Source organism: Clytia hemisphaerica, unplaced genomic scaffold (assembly GCF_902728285.1).
Source record: "Clytia hemisphaerica strain Z4C2 unplaced genomic scaffold, Clytia hemisphaerica genome assembly, whole genome shotgun sequence".
NCBI classification, from domain to species: Eukaryota; Metazoa; Cnidaria; class Hydrozoa; order Leptothecata; family Clytiidae; genus Clytia; species Clytia hemisphaerica.
In genome coordinates, this window is record NW_027103556.1 from 553,120 (window position 1) to 577,744 (window position 24,625).

The window sequence follows — 24,625 nt, forward strand, 5'->3', positions numbered from 1 at the left end:
ACATGGAACGACGGTACATATGGTACACATACTACATACACTACGCATGCATATACATCGGAACATTGGAACATATGGAACGACGGTACATATGGTACACATACTACATATAGATAGTATAGCATAGTATAGTATGGCATAGTATAGTAGTATTGGAACATTGGAACAAGTATTATATAATAGTATTGATTGAATTAGGAAAAACCAATAATACGCGACTTTCTATCCAAAATTTCACTGTTTAGATAGATTGAAAAAAACTGAAAAAGTGGAACAAATATATAGGTTTGTTGGTCAGTCTCATATAAATGGTAGATTTATGAAAAACTCAAATCATTTATTAACTTTCAAACTAGTTGTTTTCCAGAACTATGAGAGGTATTTTTCGGCCAATCATCGATTCTACTTTTAAAATTTTTACTCTCAGCCTTTCATTCAGCTTCTCAAATCAGCTGTTCAGCTTATATTTATTCCCAATAGCATAAACTCAGGCATCAACTTGATTTAGAACACAGTTATTCAATTTGAGAAGTTATAAAGTTAATCTGAGACGCTAAAAAGATGATCTGAGAAGCTGAAACAATGATCTGAGAAGCGGAATAATCAATTCTTAATTTTTGAAGAAGAAAAACTTTAATAGTAAAAAGATATCATAAAACTGAGAAGTTGAAATTATAATCTGAGAAGCCGAATTCCAAATCTGAGAGAGAGGTAATCTATATTCTTCGTTCTTTTTTATATGGTGATACATTTATTTTTGATTATCAGCTAATCAGGTAGGTAGTAGGTAGGTAGGGATTAAAAACTCCATTTGAAGTTTGCAAAAAAACGCCACATATAGAAGATCTTTCAAATTCAGTATGTGAATAGAGCAGTAAAAATACAACTTTTCTATTTTTCCTTTTTTTGCAAAAGTTCTAGGAATCAAAATAAAGGGATAATGATAATTGAATACTATCCATTGATGACCCGCGGCACTATCGTAAAGCTAGAATCGCTTTGCGTACTCTTCGCTTGAGAAAATGATTGACAGATTGAATTTTTTCACCGCGCAGGAGTTTGGGGAGCGTTCTCGGCTCAATCCTCAGACCGCGCTAAAAATGGTAGACTGAGCTGTGATAGATCATTTCGATGGAAGTTGTTGGAATGTTTACAAGGCTCTTGACAGAAAATCGTTTATTTTATTGTCAATGATGACAGTGCGGTTATTAATTTTGTTAGATCTGACAAATTGATGTTTGTAAGTGCACTTTATAGTTTTGATTCCGGCAGGTACAAAATGCATAAAACTTAATGCATATTGCATACCGTGAGTGGTCCTAAATCCGACAGCCCTGCCTAAATCCGATGGGGTCTTTCAAAGATACAAAGTAAAATAAAAACAAACCTTTCGCTGTGACGCAATGGAGATACCAAAGTGTCAACTAAACTGAGAAATTTGATATATTGAACCAATTGAAGCAAATAACAATAATTGCTTCCTATTCAAAACATAATTTTTTGTTACAAAATTGTTAATGTTTTAAATACGAGCAACGGATTCAGAATGAATAATAGAGACTAATTATTTTTACAACTCTTTTTTGATCACATTAATTGACATCTTGACATTATAGTAATCTTGTTAGATGTTTTGTTTCGAGAGTTCTTGCAATAGTTTATTGTTCAACTTGGAGAGGGAATGTTTGTAAACATAGAATTTTTTTTCATAGCAGTTATTTGGGGGGTCGGATTTAGGCAGGGCTGTCGAATTTAGGACCACTCACGGTAATGCATAATAGTACTGTGTAATTTACAGAACAATTTTATATTTTCTAAAACTCTCCTTTGTAGAGGCTAAAAACGTGAAACCCTGTTTAGAAGAGTTTCTTAAGTAAAACATTCCAATCAGAGGGATTTTCCCAGACATGATATTTACTTTTCGAATTCGAACAAAAGAGAAAACATTCGAATCATAACAACAAAGGGTTTTCCGCCAGCATAAATAATAAGAAGATGCAACAGATCAGAAAGGTTTCCCCCTTCTTCTTTCTCAAAAAAAGGTAAACACATTTAAATGATTCGAAGTCTATTTTCTTTGATTTAGCTTTCGCATTAAGCTCTTTACTTCATATTGGCTGGATATTGGCCTTATCTAACAAAAAGCATTCACATGGTTAATGCTTTGTAAGTAGGGAAAACCCGTTGAAATTTGTTAGAAATTGTTCGAAAAGATCTCCGAGAAAACCCAGAATAAAGATCTTGCTATAAAATTTACGTTTTCGAGTTTTCGCTTTCGAAAAGTAATATACGGAGGAGATATTTTCGTGTTTTTTCTACACTATACTACATTCTGTAAAATACAACTATGAAAATCAAAATGGCGACAAGCATTTTCAGTGGATCATGGATTTTCTTCATCATCTAAAATACAGATTTACAGCTTTCTACCCTTTATTTTTTGGTAGAAAATGGTATATTTGTTTTGTTGAAAGTAACATCTTTCAAATTCTCCTTATTATAGACTCTAAAATTAACATTTTTCAAATATTATGCATTATGCATTATGCAATATGCATTATGTTTTATGCATTTTGAACCTGCCGGTTTTGATTCCCATTGAAGAATCATATTCTGGTTTTCATGTTATTAGATGCTGTTTTGGAGCTTTAGGTCTACACTGACTACTACACTACCGGAATCTTGCTTTCTGAATGGCGGTCTCTATATCCTTTAGTGCCATCTGCATCCCATTGAGCATGAAAATCTTATATCAACTAAATAATAAGCTGGCAGACCACATATCAGCATAGAGATAGAACACTTAAATAGGACCTTTTTTCAAAGAGGACGTCCTGTTGAATAGACACATTTCGCTAAATGCACAGAGCGCGACGGCCCATTTTCCCTTTCCTATCTTTCACCTTACCTGTTTATTCTACTTTCTGAGACTTACTTTCTCATTTCTGACTGAGTTTTCATACCTGTCAATCATTTGTCCATCAATTTCGACCAGTCTAATTTTCGCACCGAGTGGGATTCGAACCACCACCAAAGAAAGACCTTCAGATTCGGAAGCCAGCGTTCTATCCGTTGAGCCATCGCCGCACAGCCAAATCACGCAATTCATAACACATTATACCGAACTGGCAAAAGACGGGGGTAATGTTATTATAATATGGGTAAAATTACCCCTTTTTTAAACCTGACTGAAATTCGAGCCGTTACTAGCAACCCTGCGGGGCCCAAGGTGCCGAGTATGCACCCGGCACAGTGACAAGCTGTTACTAGCAACCCTGACCCTACCTCCCAATACCCCCTGAATCACGGAATGACGGATAGGAAAAATTATCGGGGAAAAAAATTGCTCGTCGCGCTCTGAGGAATCAGCGAAATCTGAATAGACCTTTTTGCCTTTCCATCTGCCATATTGAATTGTATGCAAAAATTATGGTGGCCGAATTGCCGTGGTGAAATTCCCTTAGAAAGTATGCAAAACATATGCAAAAAGAAAGTATTAATATAAAACTTACATGCACAATTGGCATTATATTAAAGTGTAATCTTGTAGAAGAAATATTAAATTTGCTTCTCTTGAAAACTAAAAATAATTATATTCGCTCATCTCTTAGAACAAGCACTTCAAAAATCAATAACATTAGACATAAATTCAAATTGAAAAATCATCAGCGAAGGTAAAAAATAATCCTTATTCGGCTGACGGTAAATTATTCTCCTGGGAATAGAGCCGCCAAATGATCAAATCAAAACAATGATAATGTGTGACGTCATAATTACTGCTTTTCAGTTTGCATGTTTTGAAAGTTTGATGTGTGTACTCCGTCTTCGTGGAATTTCTTAATGGCATGAAAACAGAATATGCTATGTCTTTAAGAACAAATTTCTAAAAGGCTTTTGTTGTTCTGTGAATATTTCTTTTTGGATTGAGAAATTCCATCTTTTATTTTCTAATGATTATAATATTTATTTATAAGAAGCTTTGTTGTCTTTTTAATCTTTGTGTAAAATTGCATATGTTTTGCATACTTTCCAACTAAATCCAACCACGGCTTTTTCGTTCCTCTATTTTTGCATACAATTCAAGATGGCAGATGGAAAGGCGAAAAGGTCTATAATTATGTAGTCCAGCCATAAAAACAATGATAGAGCCATGCATAATTACTGTATCATGCATATTGTAATAATTATGCATGGTTTTATCATTGTTTTTCTGCTGGACTACATAATTATTCAACAAGGTGGCCTCTTTGAAAAAAGGTCTATTAAACTCTTCATACAAAAATTACTACAGTAACGGGAAATGCATCATATATGGACTTGTCTTTGTATCCTTTACTGTCAACTGCTCTAACTTTTTCGTTTTTTTCAGGAACTGCCCATTCAGTTAGTCACACTAGCGTCCCTCCGAAATGCCTATCAAAGATTTAATGCTGCAAAAGCGCTATATCATTTACTTGACTCACAAGCAAATAAATGCGGCGCAAAACTTCTAAAGGGATTCATGAAAAAATAACCCAGCGCTTTTTAATGAAATTAACATTTTCGAAAAACTATGAGACATTGTCTAAAATTTGAGCCATAGATAAAAAAATTTGAGTCAAGCCAACCTTAAAAACTATAAATTTGAAGATCAACTTCCCAAGAAAAAGATCTACGGGGGAGACGGAACCCACCTAGATCTGCACACCGCCGGATATGCTATTTCCCAGAAATTTTGATGACTGATGTTGTTTTTTCTGAAAGCTTGATTTCCTAGTGTGACTAAACTGCCATTTTCACTTACTTCACTAAATCTCTTTGACAACAAATTTGTTTTGATAACTCCACCAAGTTTATCAATCATACTTTCTGTCATAACATGTCACGATAACTTTCACTGATAGCGCACCCTATTTAACTCATTCGAAATGACCGGATTAGAGAATTAGAGAACGCCTGTCGCCTAACCGCCTATCGCCCGATGGGATTAACAAATAACGAGTGTGTAACTTGCCGTGCAAAAAGAAAACAATTACTAAAAAAGCTTCGATAAAAATTTTCCCGTACGGAGACCTCTGCGATGAAGTATAATTTTAAAATAGAATGGCAGCCAAAGCTACAACAATTGTAAACAAAGGCATGATTGAGGGTCACGTTCTAAGCACGTTTTGGCTGCTTTTTGAATGTTTTTGAGCCAAACTAAAAGCTGAAAAGTAACGAAGAGATATATTCTAACAGAAAATTATTTTCCCATTGCCCTATATTTTCCATGTAGTCCGCCAAAGAAAAATATAAACATTTTTTACAAAAGTTATGCCAATAAAACACACTATAGCCACTCTACCATAGATCAAAATTTGATACTCTGAGTATATTCTTTTGCAAAGAACTGAAGTTAAAACCACTTTAAAAACAAGATTCCAATCAAACCTTCTCTCTCACGTTTGTGAACTCAAATATCCAAAATGTAAAGAGTTATTTTGCAAAAGAATGTCTTCATTTAGAGCTCTCTTTTATTCCAATTATTAAAAAATAAGAAGCCAGTTTTGTTATGATAACACTTCAACAAATTCAATACTTTCTGACAATTCTGACAGCCATTTTCTCTTATTGCCTCCGACTTCTCGCCAAACTCCAACAGCACTCCATCGCAGCGGTTGGTTTGAAAAATCTCAAATAAGGAAAGACAATGACAACAGACCCTCTAAGGCAATGAATTTTGAAATCAGCCGTAGATACCAGGTTTGTGTATATACAGACTACATTAGCATGTCCTACTAATATTATATAAATAATATATAATTAATTACAGTTAATTATTTAATAATTGTAATTATAGAAATAATCATCCCTAAATTCATTTTTAAAAAAACAAAGCTAAAAAATAGTCAGTATAGACTAAAACTCCTATATCAAGATTACGGGATTTGCAGTGTGGGCCGATTTTACTTTTGTTTTCAGTGGTTTCATTTTCGATTTAAAGCCAACATCTTCTCAACAGGGTGCTTGCCCAAAAAAAAACATGGAAAATCTTCCAAATCTCCCATTTCGATTTAAACAATGAAAAAAAATGTTTTTCTTTGTTTCACTTTTTTGCACCAATTCTTCAAAATAAGAATATTTAAGATTTTAAGTTCTTCTTTTATTCAACAATTTTGTACAGCACTTTGTTGACTATCTAACTTTTGCATCAAATTTCTGCTTTCTTTAAAGAAAGTAGTTTTCAGTTTTCATGATAACATCATATAATTGATTTGTCTTTTACAACACAGCTGATATCTAGAGATAAGATAACTTATCTCGTTTGTACTAGCTGAGGAAATTCGTTCTCCTAAACGACTATAATATGTTTAATATCATTCAAAAAATTTAAGCGTGAGCAGACTAGTTATTCAAAAGACTGTCGCCTTCTCCCAAACGAACATGAGGCATCTTTTGACGATGGAGACCATAGTTGGGAGCAGTAGGGCTGGACTGCTGGTTTGCTGTCATAAGATAAGACCGGAAGAGCTAGAAGGGAATTTACAATTCTTTTAGAGCTTATTTTTTACTATTTGATTCTTATAAACAATTTATTTGAATTAGGATGTTAGCTTTTTTAGGCTTATGCAAATGAATAGGTATAGAAATAGAAATAGATGGTAGAATGAGACAGGCAATAGAAGTTCTGATTTGAAGAAAAAATTTTCTTTAAAATTGCAATTTAATTTTTTGGGTCGGTAGATTTCCAGGTAGGGTCTGTTGGATGATAACAAACAAACATTTTTTTAAGTCCAGCCTAGTTAAGATGCAACACAACAATCTACAAGTGACTTTCAAAGGGTCAGCATAATATACATCAGTGTCCTTTGTCTTTAAAGGTGCGGAATATCCATGAGCTGAATGGATTTGACTTTCTCAATTTGATTTTAAATGAGTTGATTGTAGCTGATTTCCTTATCTAATGAGCTTCTGAATTAGGATAGATATTGGCCACTATCCTAAGGTCTCATTTCCTTCTTTACATAAAAATGGCTGCTCTCCATCGACATGTTCAGCTGCTAAAATCACAGATTGAGAAATTTTATATCAATTCATTTTCAGACATCGGTGAACTTTTCTTGAACTAATCTATTTTTCATGTTCTTTGGACTGGTATAAATTTCTTCAACCTGAAAATCTTTCACCCATCAAGTAAGGGGTGGGTGATCATCAGTTGATGTATTGTAACTCAATTTTTTGGGGGGTTATGGTGATGAATTTATGTGCTTGAAAATGACTGAATTGCTTAGTCTTTTTTTGAATAATATGGAAAAGAAACTTTTGAAAATGACATCATTAACACAAAGGTTGTTATCTGTTTACAGAAAGATAATTTATAACAAATTAAATTTCAGATTTAAAAGGGACTAGATTTTTAATGAGGAATACAAAGCAATTGTAAAATTAAGTGTTTACTTTTCTATAAGGAATTTCATATTTTTAGAAGTTAAAAAAAAAAAAAATCTATAATGGAGGCATTATTAGCAGAAATGGAACGAAAGCGGAAGCAAGTGGATAAGTGTGAAGTGACATCGAAAAAGAAGTTTTTCAAACGAGGTGATTTGGCAGCCAAACAGGCAGAAGAATACAAGAAAAAGGAACAAGAAAGGCTTGCAAAGAAAGGCCTTCTCAAAGAGAAAGAACAAGAGGAAGCAGACAGGAGTGAATATATCAGGTACGTTTCCTCTTCTTTTTAAAAATGTGTTTTTTCATCTAACAGGAACTGAAAGCAAGGGTATATTATAATGCCTTGGCTATTGTGACTCAGTCCAAATCCCAGTCTTATTAGGCTCAAAAACAAAAACATGCGATTTCTTTCCAAACAAGTTTTCCACAGTAACAGTAAAGATTTTATACAGTCCCTGTCCCACAGAATGCAGATGCCCCACAGGTTTTTTGGAAAATTGGCTATAAGTATCATTTCATTGCAAATGGTTGCTATTTTTTGGACCTACCTCCGGGTACCCCGGTGGAGGTTCTATAAATTAACCCATGTCCGTTCGTTCGTTCGTCCGTCCGTCCGTCCGTCCGCCCGTCCAGCTTTTCTCAGGATTGGCTCATTAGTTTTTTCTGATTTTTTGCACAATGATGCAAAATGGCAATGCCCAGAACGTGACGGAGCCCGATTTTTTAGAAAAAATTTATTTGGGCAAATTTGGGCCAAAAACTACCTAAAAATAGGGTTTTTTGGACTTTGTGCAAAATCCTGTCATTAGGTTTTTCTGATTTTTTGTACAAAGATGGAGGGCAAGATTCTCTAAAGAATGGCTGAAGTGGTTTTTCCCGGAAAATTCTTATTCGCCTTAAAAAACGGATTTTCGTATTTTGGGGAAATTCCCTTTAACCAAATAGGAAAATATAGCTTTTCTCAATGTTGACTCGTAATTCTTTTCTGATTTTTTGCACAATGATGCAAAATGAGAATGCCTAAAATGTGACAGAGCCCGATTTTCGAAAAAAAATATATTTGGGCAAATTTGGACTAAAAACTGCCTAAAATTAGGGTTTTTTGGACTTTGTGCAAAATCCTGTCATTACTTTCTTCTGATTTTTTGTACAAAGATGGAGGGCAAGATTCTCTAAAGAATGACTGAAGTGGTTTTTCCCGGAAAATTCTTATTCGCCTTAAAAAACGGATTCTCGTATTATGGGGAAATTCCCTTTAACCAAATAAGAAAATATAGCTTTTCTCAATGTTAACTCATATTTTTTTTCTGATTTTTTGCACAATGATGCAAAATGACAATGACCAAAATGAGACGGAGCCAGATTTTTAAGGCAAATTTTTTTGGGCAAATTTGGGCCAAAAACTGCTTAAAAATAGGGTTTTTTGTGCCTGAATGGTTTAAGTGATTTTCGTATTTGGGGAAATTCCTTTTTACCATTTTACATTATTCAACACACAAGCTTTATTTTTCCATTCTGAATTTTTGTACAATTATTGTCACTTTTTTCTTATTTTCATCTGATGTTAATCATTAGGTAGGTCCATTCAGCATGTTGCTTGTTCATCTTTTTTTCACATCACAACACACCCTTAAGAATTCTTACTTTTTTTAAATAAAGGTAGTTAACGTGGAGAATCCGAAACAAAAAGAATTGACTTTCTAACCATCAAAAAACTTTTAAAATTAAATCAAATGCAGACTGTGTGTAGAGGATATCTGATTCCACCATACTTACTGATTATTTGCTAAGTTGCATTTTTCCAGACTAAAACAGCCTGAATTTTAACTCAAAAAACCTTGTTATTTTATTGTAAATCTTCAATTTTTCATAGACTATTACAAAGGAAAGTAGCATTAAAAATCCTTCTGACTTCATGACTTTTCTTTTGATAGGAGCATCATCAAAACTAAACCTGGCAAATCAGAAACACAAACCAATTATAAAGACATTCCACACAGTGAAGTACAGAAACGTTTACGAGAACGAGGCGAACCAATCAGATTGTTCGGTGAAACGATCGAAGAAACATGTCAACGGTTACGTCTGGTTGAAATGACTGTTAAAGACGATGCTAAAGGTTAGTATAAATGATTCACCATGTTTCTCTTGATCTATACTGCTCTATGCTAAGAAAACTAAAGAGAGAAATCCATCAAGGTAGGCTGCACGCATCCCCTTTTATATGTTTTGATATAGGGGATGTGTATCGTGTATAAAATACCTGTCCGAGAGTTTGGGGTAACCTGTTTCAATTTTCTTAAAAGGTTTAGAAATCCAATGATTGTAAACCTCTAGCCATTCAAATTTAATAAAACTTGACGATCGCGCATATGAAACTTATTAATCAAGCTAATCAAGTTTCTAAAACTCAAAAACAGAAAGACGGGGGTAACTAACGGACTGGAATTTTATACACGATATGAATCCCCTATGTACATCAAAACATATCAAAGGGGACCACTGTAGCCTAAAATCAAGGTTAAGTGGAAGAGTGTAGCCTTCGGGTCGTTTCCCGCTTCAGTCTAAAACCTAACTATTTTTGAAGGTATTTTTTAAGATATAAGTTAGAGTCTCCTTTACTCCAAATTATGTATCTCGAATAATTTCTTAACTTGAACGGCTCTTCTTGTTCTCTTTAAATGTAATATTTTGAAACCTCTGGTTGATTCGTGTTGAGGATATTGCTAACAAATTTCAACAGATAGTCGTTGCTTCCTTTTCACTTTTTCTCCGATTTATCTTATTTTTTAACACTCGCCTTCACAGGTTTAAGGAACGATTTCAAAGCGGCCATGGACAGATTGGACCAAGCATACATGGACCAACTCACTAAAGAATCGGGAAGTTCAAGCTCAAAAGCACACGATGTTAGAATCGCTGAAGATATTTTGACCTTAGATGAATTAACTGAAATGGCTAAAGAACTTAACCAAGGGAACATGCAACTCGATTCGAAAGTAGTGTTAGAATTTTTACGTTTTGTTTCCAAAGAATGGGGTAAAGGATTGAACGAGCGTGCGCCAGATGAGAAAATGACTTTACAAGGGAAATTGAAAAGCGGACAATACGAACAAACGATGGCATACTTGAAACCCTTGTTTCGTAAACTACGTTCAGTTAGTTTATCAAGAGACATTTTAAACGCATTGGTTTGTATCGTTGAGCATATGATGGAGAGAGAATACGTCAAAGCTAGCGATAAATATTTACAAATGGCTATAGGCAATGCTCCTTGGCCTATTGGTGTGACCAATCCTGGTATTCACGCGCGTACAGGCCGCGAGAAGATTTCAACCGCGCTCGTTGCGCACGTCTTGAATGACGAGACTCAGAGGAAATATATTCAAGCTTTAAAAAGACTAATGACGTATTGTCAGAAACGTTTTCCCGCTGATCCGTCGAAATGTATTGAGTATAATGGAGTTAATTAAAGAATTCGGCGTGAAACTGTTCACTTATTCTTCCAGAATCACTTATGCTTCTGACAGGCAGTATCCGATATTCGATTATTTAAAAGTGATCGGTTTCGTGTGGATCAACGTATAATAGTATCCTTTTTTGTCTTGAATCGTCAAACCTAATCTGGATCCTCGAGGATTTTGGGGTGTAGTGGAGGCTTATTTAAAGGGAAGATGCTATCGGGATTCAATGGTTACAGAACAAGAGTTGGAAATCTCTTCATTTTGCATAATAATGGTATTTTAACACTGAGTATAATACTAACCGAAATGTAAATAAACTTGAATCATTTTGAAAAGGGCTTTATATTTGTTGAAAAGGCAAAAGGCCCTGATTTGTAATACTACTATGTGGCTATTTGTAAAGAAAATTATTGATATGATAGAATCGAAACGCTTCTCTTTCAATGCAACATTCATCGGCTTTGGATCAAAAAAATAGATCCATTAGAATTTAGATGTAGATCTTCGATGACTGTACAATGAAAGATATTGTTAAAAGCTAAAGAGTATTTTCCTCGATTTCGAAACCATTAAATAGCAGTTTAATCGATCGATTTGATACACCTTTTCGACCGTAGTCGTGTGGTCAGACGCGTACCACTTTATTATTTAATTTACCACCCTAAACTCAATCCAATCCTTTTTCAAATTTCTTTTCTATTGTCTTTAGGTGCGAAAAAAAGACTGGGACGGTTTTAGGGTGGTAAAACGGACAAAAAATTCCCGCGCGGCAATTGGCGGCTACGGTCGAAAAGGTGTATTTTTAGAATTTGAATTTTCTTCTGACTGAACCCTTTTCAACTGATCTAATATTTTCAACATTTCAATTTGATGTTCTACTTTTTCAATTGTATTTTCATCTTAAGTCCATTCATGGATACAACTTTCGTCAGCTCCTCTTTCATGGATTCGCAGTTGAAGCATCCATCGTCCTCAGTTATTTCTCTGTTACTCTTTTGGAACGCTTCTTCGTCTCTGTGAGTTCTTTTGTTTGGTTGTAGAGGACTTTCGTTAGCCAGTAGAAGTATTTCATTATCTCTCCTTAAGTATTCGTCTTTCAAATTTCGACGGCACGTGTAGAATTTGTCATTTCGACCACCCACCAGATTCGTAAAATCATCATCCTCAAATAAAGATGTGAAAATCGATTGATCCGAATCGGTAGATCGGGAACTGTCGAAATCTGATAAGCTATCCCGATTGCTTGCCGACGATTTGTCGTTTTCACTACTACCTTCGCTATCTTCACTTGACGAACTTGAATCTTCGTATTCGATCGATAATGTTTGCTCCAAGTCGGACACTTTTTTATCGTGAGAATCGATTCTTTGTTTTGTACTTTCGATTTGTTCTTCGACTGACTTAATGCGTTCACGTAGTTTATTCATTCGCTCTTTTTCTGATTGGTGATGTTCTTCACTGAATATTTCATCCACTTTTTCACAGTTTTGTTGTTTTGTGCTACTGATTTCTTGAGAAACGATTTCAGCGAATGAGAATTCTTCCTCGTTCTCAAAAGAAATGTAATCTGAAGGTTCAATATGACTGCAGTAAAACGGGTCAAGATTCAAAAGTTCAGAATCAGAGCTGTGGTCACCATAGATCTCTGGTAGAATCGATTCGGTAAGACCTTCACTGGAGTCTGATTCAGTTGATTGGTTACTGGATGACGTATCGTCGTAATTGAAGGTCGAATTTCTATGATTCCAAATATTCGGTTTTGGTGAATGATGGTCACTATCACTAGACGACGTCATACTATCGTTGGTGAACGATTTTGAATTTTCATTTATTAGATGTCCGGTGATTCCCGGAGTTGATTGCAGAGACGAATCTGCAGAATCTGTTGTCGAGAGTTCACAATTGATATCTGTTAGAGAATCTGATTGTTTTGCTTGAAATAAATTCAAACTCCATTGTTTCCAATCGTGGAAGTCCTTGTTTAGTTCTCCTTTTAAAATGTAGTCCATTACAGCAACCTAGCCTAGATCTTTCGTGGTGTATATTTTTACAAACAGGAAAATGCTGTAAAACCTTTAGGCGGTTGATATTGTATTTTTTCGAAAACACACTGCAAGAGGTTCATTCGCATTAGAAATTGACGTCAGCGTCAGTCCAAGGACTTTATATACCCTGGAGTAATGAACATAAAAGGGCTTAATTGCTTTTTGAACAACCGGGCTCTGGAGTTTCTCGATCCCGGCCAAGCAAAATCGTTTATCGATAGTCGATGGAAAAGTTGTCTGTACACAGACCCAGTATATACGGCTAGTTTCAAAATTTATCGCCGTAGTACTACGAAGCGATAAACGTGACACTCTGGTTCAAAGTAATGGAAAAGATAATGAATGGATCTGAATCTCCCCGATCTCTTATTGTGAATCAGGCGATCAAGGGTACCATGTATTATTGAACAATTGAACAAAGAACTATTCTTGGAGTGGGAGTGCAAATTTGAAATTCTACGCTAAGGCTATTGTTTTTTTTGCGTGGACACGCTTTTGAGGACGTACGCCGGAAAAACCGAGACATTTGAGATTTTTAGTAAAAGAATTATTCAAGACAATATTGATAAGAGAATAAACTACAAATACATTACAAAACAACAAATATATAAAATCTAAAAAAAAATCCGTCAGCTAAAGTCTCTTTCTTATTTACATAAAGGTATATATCGTCAAAAATAATAAAGTTAAAATTCTAAAGTTCTTCCCGTAAAAAAAAATGCTTTTTAAATTTTGGTAATGATAGATAATGATCGGTGATTAAGAATGATTAGAGTCTAGGTTGGTTGCAGAAGGCAAAAGTGCCTGTAGAAGAATCCTAAATTTCACGGACTTAAATAATTCCATTCACCGTCTCGAATATTCCCAAGAATTTGCAAACCTGAGTATTTAAAGACTCATCCAAAGTCGAATGTAAAGACTTTTGAATGGGCTATTCCAGTAATAGTCTGTACCCCCTATGTTGAGGAGGTGTGACATCCAGGGTGGTCTGGAAAATTAAAAATCCAAGGTGGTCTGGTTTTTTGAATGAAAAAATCCAGGGTGGTCAGTAAAATCGGGTTGAAAATCCTGGGTGGTCCAAAAAAATTGGGAGAAAAAAATCCAAGGGGGTTCTGAAAAATTAGAAAAAAATCTAGGGAGGTCACCTCCTCAACATAGGGGTTATAAATTTTTTCTAGAATAGCCTAATACGAGTTCAAAGAATGGTACAAGTTATTTACCAGACTAGTTCGAAGTGGAAAGCTTTATATAGACGATGTTAATAATATTAGATAATAAATAAATTATTACAAAGGGGCTTTAAAAATATTGAAATTTATGGAACAGAACTTTTAAGTTGCCAATATGTTATATACAGAAGTTTTTTGTTTCTTGGAACAAGGTGGTATCAATATTTTGCATGTCTTTATTTCATTGGAGAGAAACAAGAATATTAAATCACGTGTCACCAATTTTCTAATACCATATTTTGTATCAATGGAAAGGCTTACTAACCTCGTTTCGAAGAACAATTAATTAACATTCAACACAACAAATATATCTGTTCGCAAAATTTTACCAAAAATGTTAATTTTTTGCGTGTTGTCATCAAAAAACATTTAGAAGATTAGCGATCCCATAAAATGGGTACGCATTCGTTTTACAACATCCATTAAAGAATTATCGCGCGGTCAGGCGTTGATGTACGCCATCGACCGCACGATTTGTCATCATTACGTCACATATTACGTCATCTAAACAAATTAGAAGATTTCATCTAAACGTCACCTCAAGACCACTTTCACTTTCGTTTTTGGTTCATTATTCGTCGCATGCACCGCACGAGTGTCGGCAGTTCTTTCGTATCTGTTTACTTTTACAAAGCGAGAAACGGGCGTAGAGTGGACAATAATCTTTTTGTGATGGCTCATCTTGACATTTTGCTACTTTCGGTTTAGCTGAAGAAAAAGGAAAATAAAATTATTATTTTTTGTGAACAAAGATTTTTCATTACCATCATTAGAGGATTTCTAATACTAATTGAATTTTCCGGGAAAGGTTTTCACAAGCTAGGTAAATCAACACATACAATATTCAGTAATTTGATCGGAAATATGGCCAACGCAATTTATCCAAGGAGGAGCTTTTCGGCTTTTGTGAAGATTATTGTGATAATTAGAAATCCCCAAAAAAGTTTACACAAAAAAATAATTGACTTACGACACATTCCACACGTTTCAGGGCAAATATCTTTGACTAATTCTGACCCGCATTGATCTTTCCATTTGCGACAACTTTTCTTCTTGTTCTTGCAAGCTGTAACCGAATAAAGATTATGTTGGACGGTGAAAAAGAATGTGGCTATTATGTTTTGATTTCCCCCGAATAAAGATTAAATATATAACGGTACCATCATTTTTAATGGATTGTTAAAAGAAACAATGGGCCGGTTTCTCTGGATTAAATCTTAAAGACGTGCACTCCAAGTCATTAGAGAGAGAGTTTATCTACCCTTTTGAGAACGGCGGAATGACTGAAACGATTTGGAACAACCTGCCGTTTTGAACCGCAAAAAAACCGTCCTCCTTTATCAGTCAGGATAAAGACATTACAAATTAAAAGCTAATCGTCTCCGTCATAGGGAAAGCAACATACATAAAATTTAAGATATACTATACCAAACTAACAATCTTTTTCAGAGATCAAAAGATATATAATCTCTTTTTCAGCACATTTTAGACCACAAACAATCCAATTTTAGAAAAGCCCCTCCTATCAAAGGCAGCGCAGCAAATGACTTCCTACTACAACAGCCCTCGTCTAAAAATACTTTTGTATTTTAGGACAAACGAGAAATCACGAAAAGTTGATTTGCGGTAAAGTTATCGACGCCATTTAAATGCGTAAATCTCCTCCCAATATTATTGAAATTTATTAGATTCAATCCTTTACCTGGGCATCCTTGACCGTTTGGACCTAAAGCAACAGTGCGGTTATCCCAACAACATCCGAATGGTGGATTGAACATTTCACATAATTTGGGTTCTACCAATTCGTCTGAAAGAAAAGTTAAGATTATTTAAAATTAAATAGTTTGCTAAGTAATAAATATAAAAGTTCAAAAAAGCTGATTAAAATATGAAACAAAAAGTAGATCCAGCGCTCTCGGTACATTACACATCAATTGAGTAGCGCTACCATTATTACAATAAAAAAAAACTCCGATCAAAGATTTTTTGCTAGACCGGGATAGCTAAACTGCCTCCGGGTTTATATAAAGCTAAGTGGAAAGGTTCTTTGGTTAAAGTTTTGGTAATTATTAGATGGTGACCCGGGGGGGGGGGGTACTAGGGCAAGATGGGTTACGGGGTTGCTCCACAGATATCTAAGCCCGAAGGGCTAGATTTGCAACTTTAAGCTTTCTCCAGCAAAAAAAAGTGAAGCAAAAATTTGACTTTTTAAATTTCGTGCCGATGGATAGGATCTAGCATTTTAATTGTTTTCGGAGCGCGAGATCAAAAAACGTAGACGGCAAACGCTATTTCACATCTCTCAAACCGGTGAAATTGCATATTTTAGTCACGTGACTCTGGTAGGAAATCCTTCCAAAGATGAGCTTCACTTTTTGATAAAAGCCGCAAATCTAGCCCTTCGGGCTTTACAGATATCTGTGGGTTGCTCCGCTGGTCAGGGTACCTTTTTTAACCTCCACGAGTCCCAGGTAGGGTCGCAAAAACACCCAAATAGAAAAATCAGTCCCTCGTAGGGTGCCTATTTTTCGAACCTCAGCGGAGCACCCCCGTCGGTCGACAAGGGTAGTACCCCCCCTTGGATGGTGATTATGAAGTAGTAATATTTCCAGTATCTTTGCTATAAACTTACAGGTGAATCTCATGTCAACATGGTTTTTGGTCAATTGTTCGTTGAATCCTTCGATGATTTCGTTTCCTACAAAGAAAAGAAAAATTTGATTTCATGAGATCATTGCAAAATGTTACATTCGACCAATTAACTTAGATCGAAAACCAAGCAACATTTTTTTGTCCGCATTTTTTACTTTTGCGAGTCCGGGAAGAATCTTCGAAGAAAAAGGTCTCTGTTTCTATGCTACGGGAAAAAGGTTCAGTTTTAATATTGCTCCACAACAGTATTCTATTTCTTTGAAAATCACGTTGCGCCACAGCACAGTTCTATGAAACATTCTGCATCAGGTTTATGTACAACTGTTTATTTTGAGGATGTTGGGCGCTTAGAAACCAAAAAAATGAGTCAAAGATCGAAAGAAATAAGAGATTTTTCTTTTTTGATTGAAACAATCATATAGACATTTTCCTATAGAATTTAGGAAACAAACATCTTATGAATTATTAATCATGGTTTGATTTGCTCATGAAGATTTTTGTCGCCAATTCACAGAGGGAAACTTTTTGATACCTCTGTCTGGTTAGCCACACCGGGAAAAGAAGGGTATCAAAAAATCTACTCTACGTCCAAGTGAAAGCAACCCTAATTTAATGAAGCATGACAAAAACCAAACCATAGAAATACCTAAACCTGTTAGATTTCCAAAATTTAATCATGACCCTTTGCGCGAATTGAATCATTAGTAAAAAGAGAGTAATCGCAAACAGAACGTTGGGTTGAGATTCTGAAATCGAAAAAACTTTTCAGAGTAGTTCCAAAGAAATAGACAACTTTAATCTCTGAACCAAAGTTGAATTTCGAAGTATTTGAAATGAAGTGATAGACTAAATATAGAATCTTGGCGATATAGATCTTTGAAACATACGCAAGATTGAATTGTACATTGATATATTTCTTTATAAAGGTTAAGCTATGGGTCACTGATGACCTTCAATGATTCATTTGGGCTATTCAAAAAATAATCGATCTGTCAATCAAAAAATGAATAAAATATGATGTTCTTTTGTAAAGCCTGAAATATCTACAAGTTTTCAATTGGGTTTAATCAGGAGCTTAAGACTGTAACTTCCAAAAATTTGAATGTTGGGGGTGGAGGATATAACAATTTTCAGTGATTTACCCCCGTACAAAGTGACTTTTGGCCCCCGGACAAGCATCAGTTAACCCCCCCCCAGAAACCCAAATTACCCCCGGACAGAGCAAATTTTGATGATTTTTCGCTACCCCCCCCGGACAATATATCCTCCACCCCCCATGTACGAACAGTTTCTGGAAGAGCCCTATACAACTCAGGTAAAACATTTCAGATTATACTGTCAGTCAAAAACTACGTAATAGGATAACATTAGATAGTATACCAAGGTTTTAATATAAAGATAAATGAAAGCAACAACATATTGATTTTTTCTCAATCAATTTTTTTCAGACATTTCGTCAGCCTTTCCAGCTAACATCCTCAGTGAAATTAAAAAAGTTTTTTAATTTGCGAACTAAGAGAACAATTTAAAAATGTTTTATACAATGGTTTAGATTACAGTTGAATCTCTCTAATAATTCGATTAAAAATTTTCTTCGAATTAATAATTAAAAAGATTCGAATAATAGAGGTTCGAATTAGAGAGAGTTTGCTGTACTTATTTATAAAAGTGATTACAAAGTATGTCTATTTCAAGAGAAATCTTTTAATTGAGATGCTAAATCTTCGCATCAGAAGATCAGCAGTATGAGTCGTGAGAAAGTGTTGCCGTAAGTAGTTTTTTCGGAGAAAATCCAAAAAATACATTATTAAATCTCAATCCTTTATCAGAAATACAATATATCTAAAGAAAAGATTTTGTCAAAAAAGATATTTGCACACGCTGGAACGCCCAAGAGACAGAACAAGTTGGTAAAGTTCTATGTTTAAAAGGATCTCTTGCCAATAGGAACAATCACCTTGATTGTTATAGCTTTGTTCTTATAGAAAATCCTAAACTATAAGTTCGTCTATCACTGTCATCTCTTGTGATTTGACTGATACCTTTGATTAAGAACATGATCTGTTTTGAGGCACTTTCAAAAAATCATCTGAGGTGGAGTCGAATATAAAGTTGAGAAATGACCATAAAGGAGTGTCATGACTCTCCACCGTTAGTGACTAATGAATATCTAACAAAGCATTAAGTTCTATGTTATCGAAACAAAAATATCACAGTCAATATGATTTTAACAAACCGTCCCAGCTGGCACACAACGTTGCTTTAACGTTTATTTAACGTTCACAACGTCCATATAGCGTTAGATGAACGTTGAAACAACGTTGTGTGCCAGCCGGGGTTGACAGAAATACCTGTCATTAGCGAGGTTAAGTAAATCGGTAAAATCACGACGACGAACGAAAATTTGACAGGCTAGCATGAGTTTCAACCAATCAAATTTCGTATTTTCACTAGCCTATTACATTCCTTGCTTAACCTCAGTATTATTATATGATACACTTTAAATATAATTGAAAAACTAACTTTAAATCATTAAATTGGAAAATGAGGTATTTTTTATTAAAATTGCGTCTTTTAGAATCAGTCTAGTCTGAGTTTGGCGTTCTCTAACTAACTAGATGAATGTATAATGATTTTAACAGATAGGAATGTCACTTTTTGAACGTTCAAAAATGAGCCAAGAGATATCCTCTTTTGTCTGTATCGAGGTATAGTATAACGATAATTTTTAATCGTCTAGACGCTCTGATTTCCTATGTAGCTATATCAACGAGAGTTAGGAGTTTGTGAGATCGAAATCCTTAACTTTTTTCAGCTTAATCCAAACCACCTCATCGGGACGTCATCTTATCAGCCCTTTGGCATGACGTTATATGTTTTTCTTTTTATAACCATAGTGTAAAAGTACATTGACACCTGGATTTGGTGACAAAATAAGCATACTATAAGCATAAAAAGGTCATACATCATCTTTTTGACAAGTCGAAGTCAAGGAAATTAGGACGGCCTACAAGTCATAAATAGTTTAGTCGCCAAACGGAAAAAATAACGAAATTAGGCTTTCCTTCATTATTATCGTCAAGACATCATTTTATTAATTTTCGATTATTACGAGGATTGCCTAGATATATTCAGTGTAATTGAGGCGTAGCAAAACTCTTCAATATGGATGGTTTCACCGTTGGTAAGATATTTTCGAGAGTATATTCGTCTTATTTTAACTTGGATCATGTTTAAAAAAGTGTTATTACTCGATAATATTTTCTATGCTTTTTACCCTGTTTTACAGCCCCGGTGGATATTTTTAGACATTGATTTTAGAGTGGGGATAAAATAAAAGTCAATATGTCCCAGTGGGGCTCAAATTCAAGGGTATTTCCCCACCGGGGACGAAATTTTTGCCAAATTTTCCAGTGGGGATGGGGTCCCAGTGGGTCTGTGACAAAGGGATGTCTTTTTCTACATACGAATCCATTTATTCACGCACAGTATAATTTGTTGAACCTCATCATTTCCCTGTAACATAGTATCTTAGTAACACAAACTTTAAAAATAGCGAGAAAAAAATTGTTTTCGTTTCTAAATTCAACCAAAAAACAACATGATTTTTAATACTTCAAAAAGACCGCGCTGTTACACCAAAATTCAAAAATTCATGATACATAAAATTGAAAATAACATCATTACAAAAATCGGCCATTGCTTTCTCGACCTCGTTTCTAAGCAATTCGCTTTGGTAACCTAAGACTAATGCCGCCATTTTGATTTTTGAGAAGGGAATCTACTAATTTATTCATGACTCAGCGGTTTTGTATCCAAGGGCTCAAGAAGTATTCATAGACTTCTTTTTCTTAATTGTTGCAAATTAAAAATATCAGAAATAATCAAGGAATTATTTTTTAAAAAATCGAAATAAAAATGAGAAAGATGATAATAAATCTTGGTCCAAAATGTGCCATCAGACAAAAGACTTCCGGTATTGATAGGGGACTTTTTTGTTTAAGTAAAACCAGCATCATTAAAGATTGCTTTCTACTACTGGGCTAACAACTCATTCAACATTATTGTCAACCCCTCTTTTTAACACTGAGAAATTCTCAAACGATTGTAAAGGTTCTCAGCTAGAATGACGTTAAACACAGCATTGAAACTTCACATATATCACTCGTGCTGCGCTAAAAACTCAATGAAAATAGATAAAAATTTGGAATTAAAAAATAACGATTGCGAAATTGTATTGTGGAACAGTTAGGATAGGGAAAACAGAGAAACAGTTAACTGACTACATACTGTCTGTATTGACATGCAGGGAATCGGAAATAGAAAACTAAAAATTGAAAGCAGCATCAGGCGAAATTTCACAATCATAGTTGAATAAAATCAAATGCAACACTCTCCGGGAGAGCAAGAAAAGAGTAGCATTTCTCGAGAGCCTAGATAGTAGCACAATTCTCAGTCACGTTTTTGGGAATATCTTCATTTTATAGAATCGTATTTTGGTCAATTTTCAAACCATTTAAGGGCTCTGACCATAGTGAATTTTTCATAATTGCCGTGTTTAAAATGTGTTTTCTGACTGATGTAACCAACAAAACTATGGCATGTTATACATTTTCTGTTAGACAAACTATTTCTGAATCTGAAAATTCAAAAATCGCATTGAAAAAATTTGATGAAGAAGAAAATGAAGACTTTTGCGAGGAAGAGTATTTCAACTTTGAAGAGCTTAGTTTCTGCGAAAAAAAAACATTTTGAAAATTTTTTCGCAGTAGATGGTGTATCTTTTACCGAACAATAAAAATTTTTGCGGAAAATTTTTGTAAATGCTTCTTTGTTTCGAAATCTTCAAAATAGTGTTTTTTCATCAATTTTTCATCTGGATTTTGCTTAAAAAACCAGTCATAACTTTTGACACATCCTTTTAGAAAAATTTAAAATAGTTCAATTCTTTGCGGACAGTGTAAAGAAATTTTGAAACAAAAAAATTAATTACCCATTAAAACTTAGCACTTTTTGTAAAAGAGGGTGATGCAACATTATTATTAACATCTTCTTAAAGTTCATAACGTCATTTTTGAAATTAAATTCTTAATTACTCTTAAGGGATTCGATTAAAAAGCAATTTATAAAGGCAATTCTTTGTTAAAAGTGTTAAGGAACCTGAAATATAACTTTTATGTTCAAATACCAAAATCAATTTTTGGACTATGGTCAGAGGGGGGTCAGAGCCCTTAAAATGCTACATAAACGAGATGGCTTGAAATCCACATTAAGCGCATTCTAACTTAAATTTGTAATTTTAGCGTGTAAGTAAATGCCGATAAAACAAGATGGTTTTGCTCTGTATCTTTGAATCCAATAGAATGACATCCTTTTAGTAGGCAAAAGGTATGGAGTATTTTTAACTTTAGTTGTCTTAAGAAAGAGAGACGTTGTATTGAAACAATAATAAAAGTATAACTCCTGTAGTGGGATTGGTCTTAACAAGATTGTTTTTTGATCCTCTCATAAGTGCAATAGACTATTAACGGATCTAGATCGAAAAATATCATCAACAGCCCTACTTAAATTTATGATACAAAACGAATTATTATGATCTTGGATGCTTTTATGTATCATCATCCGAAAAATATAGTTTGCAGTTTTATTTCTATTTTAGTATTAAAACGCTTTCCTGATTTCAGCAAAAATTTCTTTTATTGTACCACCAAATATTTTTTATTAACCAAGAACTTATTAATGAATTAAGAAAAAAGTGATCACAGAAATTTCTATTCATGATATAGGTTTTTGCCAGTAGTGGCAAATTTTATAAAACCTTTGTCTAGTTTAAAGTTGCCACTACTGGCTAAAAGCGGAGTATTTCCGTAGAAAACAATACGTCATGAATATCATGAATGTCTTAATGCTTGACTGGTCCGATAGAGTTTTTCACGGGGTTTCTCATTTCAAGGTTTCTTACAACAATGTTTCCTAATTCTTCAAAAATTTTAGGCGTTTTATTCATTTTGGCAACGGATCAAACTCCACATTTCATAAAAGATGGGTCAGTTAAACTACAGTAGAGTCTACATAACTCGAACCCTTGAGTTAAGAATACCTCAGAAAACTTATTCCATAGCTCTACATTTCCTTAACCCAAACAAATTTGTGTTCGAGTTATAAAGACTCAGCTGAATATCATGAATGTCTTAATGCTTAACTGCTCCGATAGGGTTTTTCAGCTACTATATTTCATCATACAAAAGCCAGACCAGATGTCGATGAATAACAAACAAATTGTCGGAACGATGATCATGACCACATAACAAGAAACAGTCATCATTAACGATTGGTTGGCCGCTCATTAGAAACATCCAACCCCTTTTAATTTCGTTCTTATTTATCACAACATACTTCTATAATGGTAGACCAACCATACATCATTATGCTGATGAAGAAACACATTTTTTTATTAGAACAAACTATGTAAGAACATAAGTCATCGATGGCAAAATATTAAGAACAAGTTAAGAACATTTTAAGGCTTTGCAGACTCTAAAACACCCGATTTTTTAGGAAAATGGAAAAAAAATCTCAAAAAATGGTGAAAATAAGTATTATAAATAAAAATAATAACATTTTTAGGCTTAAAACTCAAAAACTTATGAACATCCGAAGGCTTCAAAAAATTTTTGATGTTCTTAAAAAACAATATGTATTTAAACATTTGTTTGTCTTTTGATTGTACAACATACATTACACGAGGAATTCCAACAAATATAATTACAATTTCCTTTAGAAACATGGTAAACATTTTGTTTGTGTAAACATTGTTGACCACGCCCTATTGAGGCCGTTCTGAGGAATACTGTAAACACCAACAAAAAGTCCAAGAATAAAACTCCTTAATCGCCAGAATCAAACATAAAAAACATGTCAGTAACAATACGAGACCTAAACAGCTATCAAAGTCAAATGGTTTTTCACTTAACACAAATGTTCAGAACTCCGCGAAAAAGGGCCAAACTGGAATGTATTTTTGTACATAGCCTCTGTATCATTGACTCAAAGACTCCCGTCTATCAGAGAATTCTTACTGGATGCAGTTTCTATATGCAAACTATACGGCGAAACAACGTAAATGTATGTCTATTAAAGATTTGACGAAGGATGAGAAGTGTGCCGGGGGCGTACACATGAAGAAAACAAAACAACATACCTGCTAAGTAAATTCGGTGTGGTACTTTGTTCAATTTGAGGCTTGACAAACTGGATGAAATTTTTTTGGCTTCTTTCTTTTCTTGAACAACAACTTCAGGTGAGGCTAGCATGCCAGTAAATTGTCGGGACTTGTTCTTTCGGAGGTGACGTCCCTGTGTCAAACTGACAATAGTCATAAACAATACAAACATATAAAATAACTTCATTGTTGATTCCATTTTTATTCTTTTTTGATCTTCTCCAAGAGAAAGTATCGTCAAATTTGTTTTCAATTTCTTGGTCTGAAAATTGAAGGAATGAAGTATTGAATAAATGTTTTTGACACGATTTCAGACTAAAATGAGACGAGATCCTTGATATGCGTAAATCAAGAAAGATTACGTTATTTTCCCTATCGGAAACACCCGAAAACACCAGAATTTGACCCAAAAGTGCTACTAAAAATAGCAACGCATGGGGTCAAATTCAGGTTTTTCGTGTGTTCCCGATATGAAAAATGATGTAATGTTGACTTATGCATATCAAGAATAGTTGTCCAAAAACGTTCGAAGCCCTCTTGAAAACATTCCCAATCATTCCAGCCGATCCCGAGCAATGGTATTGAGAGCGAGTTAATTCTTTTTCG

The 24,625-nt window shown here is 34.4% G+C and overlaps 2 protein-coding genes across 2 annotated transcripts; one reads left to right on the forward strand and one right to left on the reverse strand.

The window, feature by feature from the left end:
• Positions 1-7,421: 7,421 nt before the first annotated feature.
• Positions 7,422-11,295, forward strand: LOC136800520 (pre-mRNA-splicing factor 18-like). The gene is made up of 3 exons (XM_067057180.1): positions 7,422-7,675; positions 9,342-9,526; positions 10,216-11,295. Exons 1-3 carry the CDS (start codon positions 7,470-7,472, stop codon positions 10,878-10,880), a joined length of 1,056 nt encoding a protein of 351 aa, XP_066913281.1. The 5' UTR covers positions 7,422-7,469; the 3' UTR covers positions 10,881-11,295.
• Positions 11,296-13,450: 2,155 nt separating this feature from the next.
• LOC136800521 (uncharacterized) lies at positions 13,451-24,281 on the reverse strand. Its single transcript, XM_067057183.1, has 5 exons — positions 23,999-24,281; positions 16,778-16,843; positions 15,848-15,952; positions 15,116-15,211; positions 13,451-14,853 (listed from the first exon to the last, which is right to left on the reverse strand). Exons 1-5 carry the CDS (start codon positions 24,216-24,218, stop codon positions 14,717-14,719), a joined length of 624 nt encoding a protein of 207 aa, XP_066913284.1. The 5' UTR covers positions 24,219-24,281; the 3' UTR covers positions 13,451-14,716.
• Between the last annotated feature and the right edge of the window lie 344 nt (positions 24,282-24,625).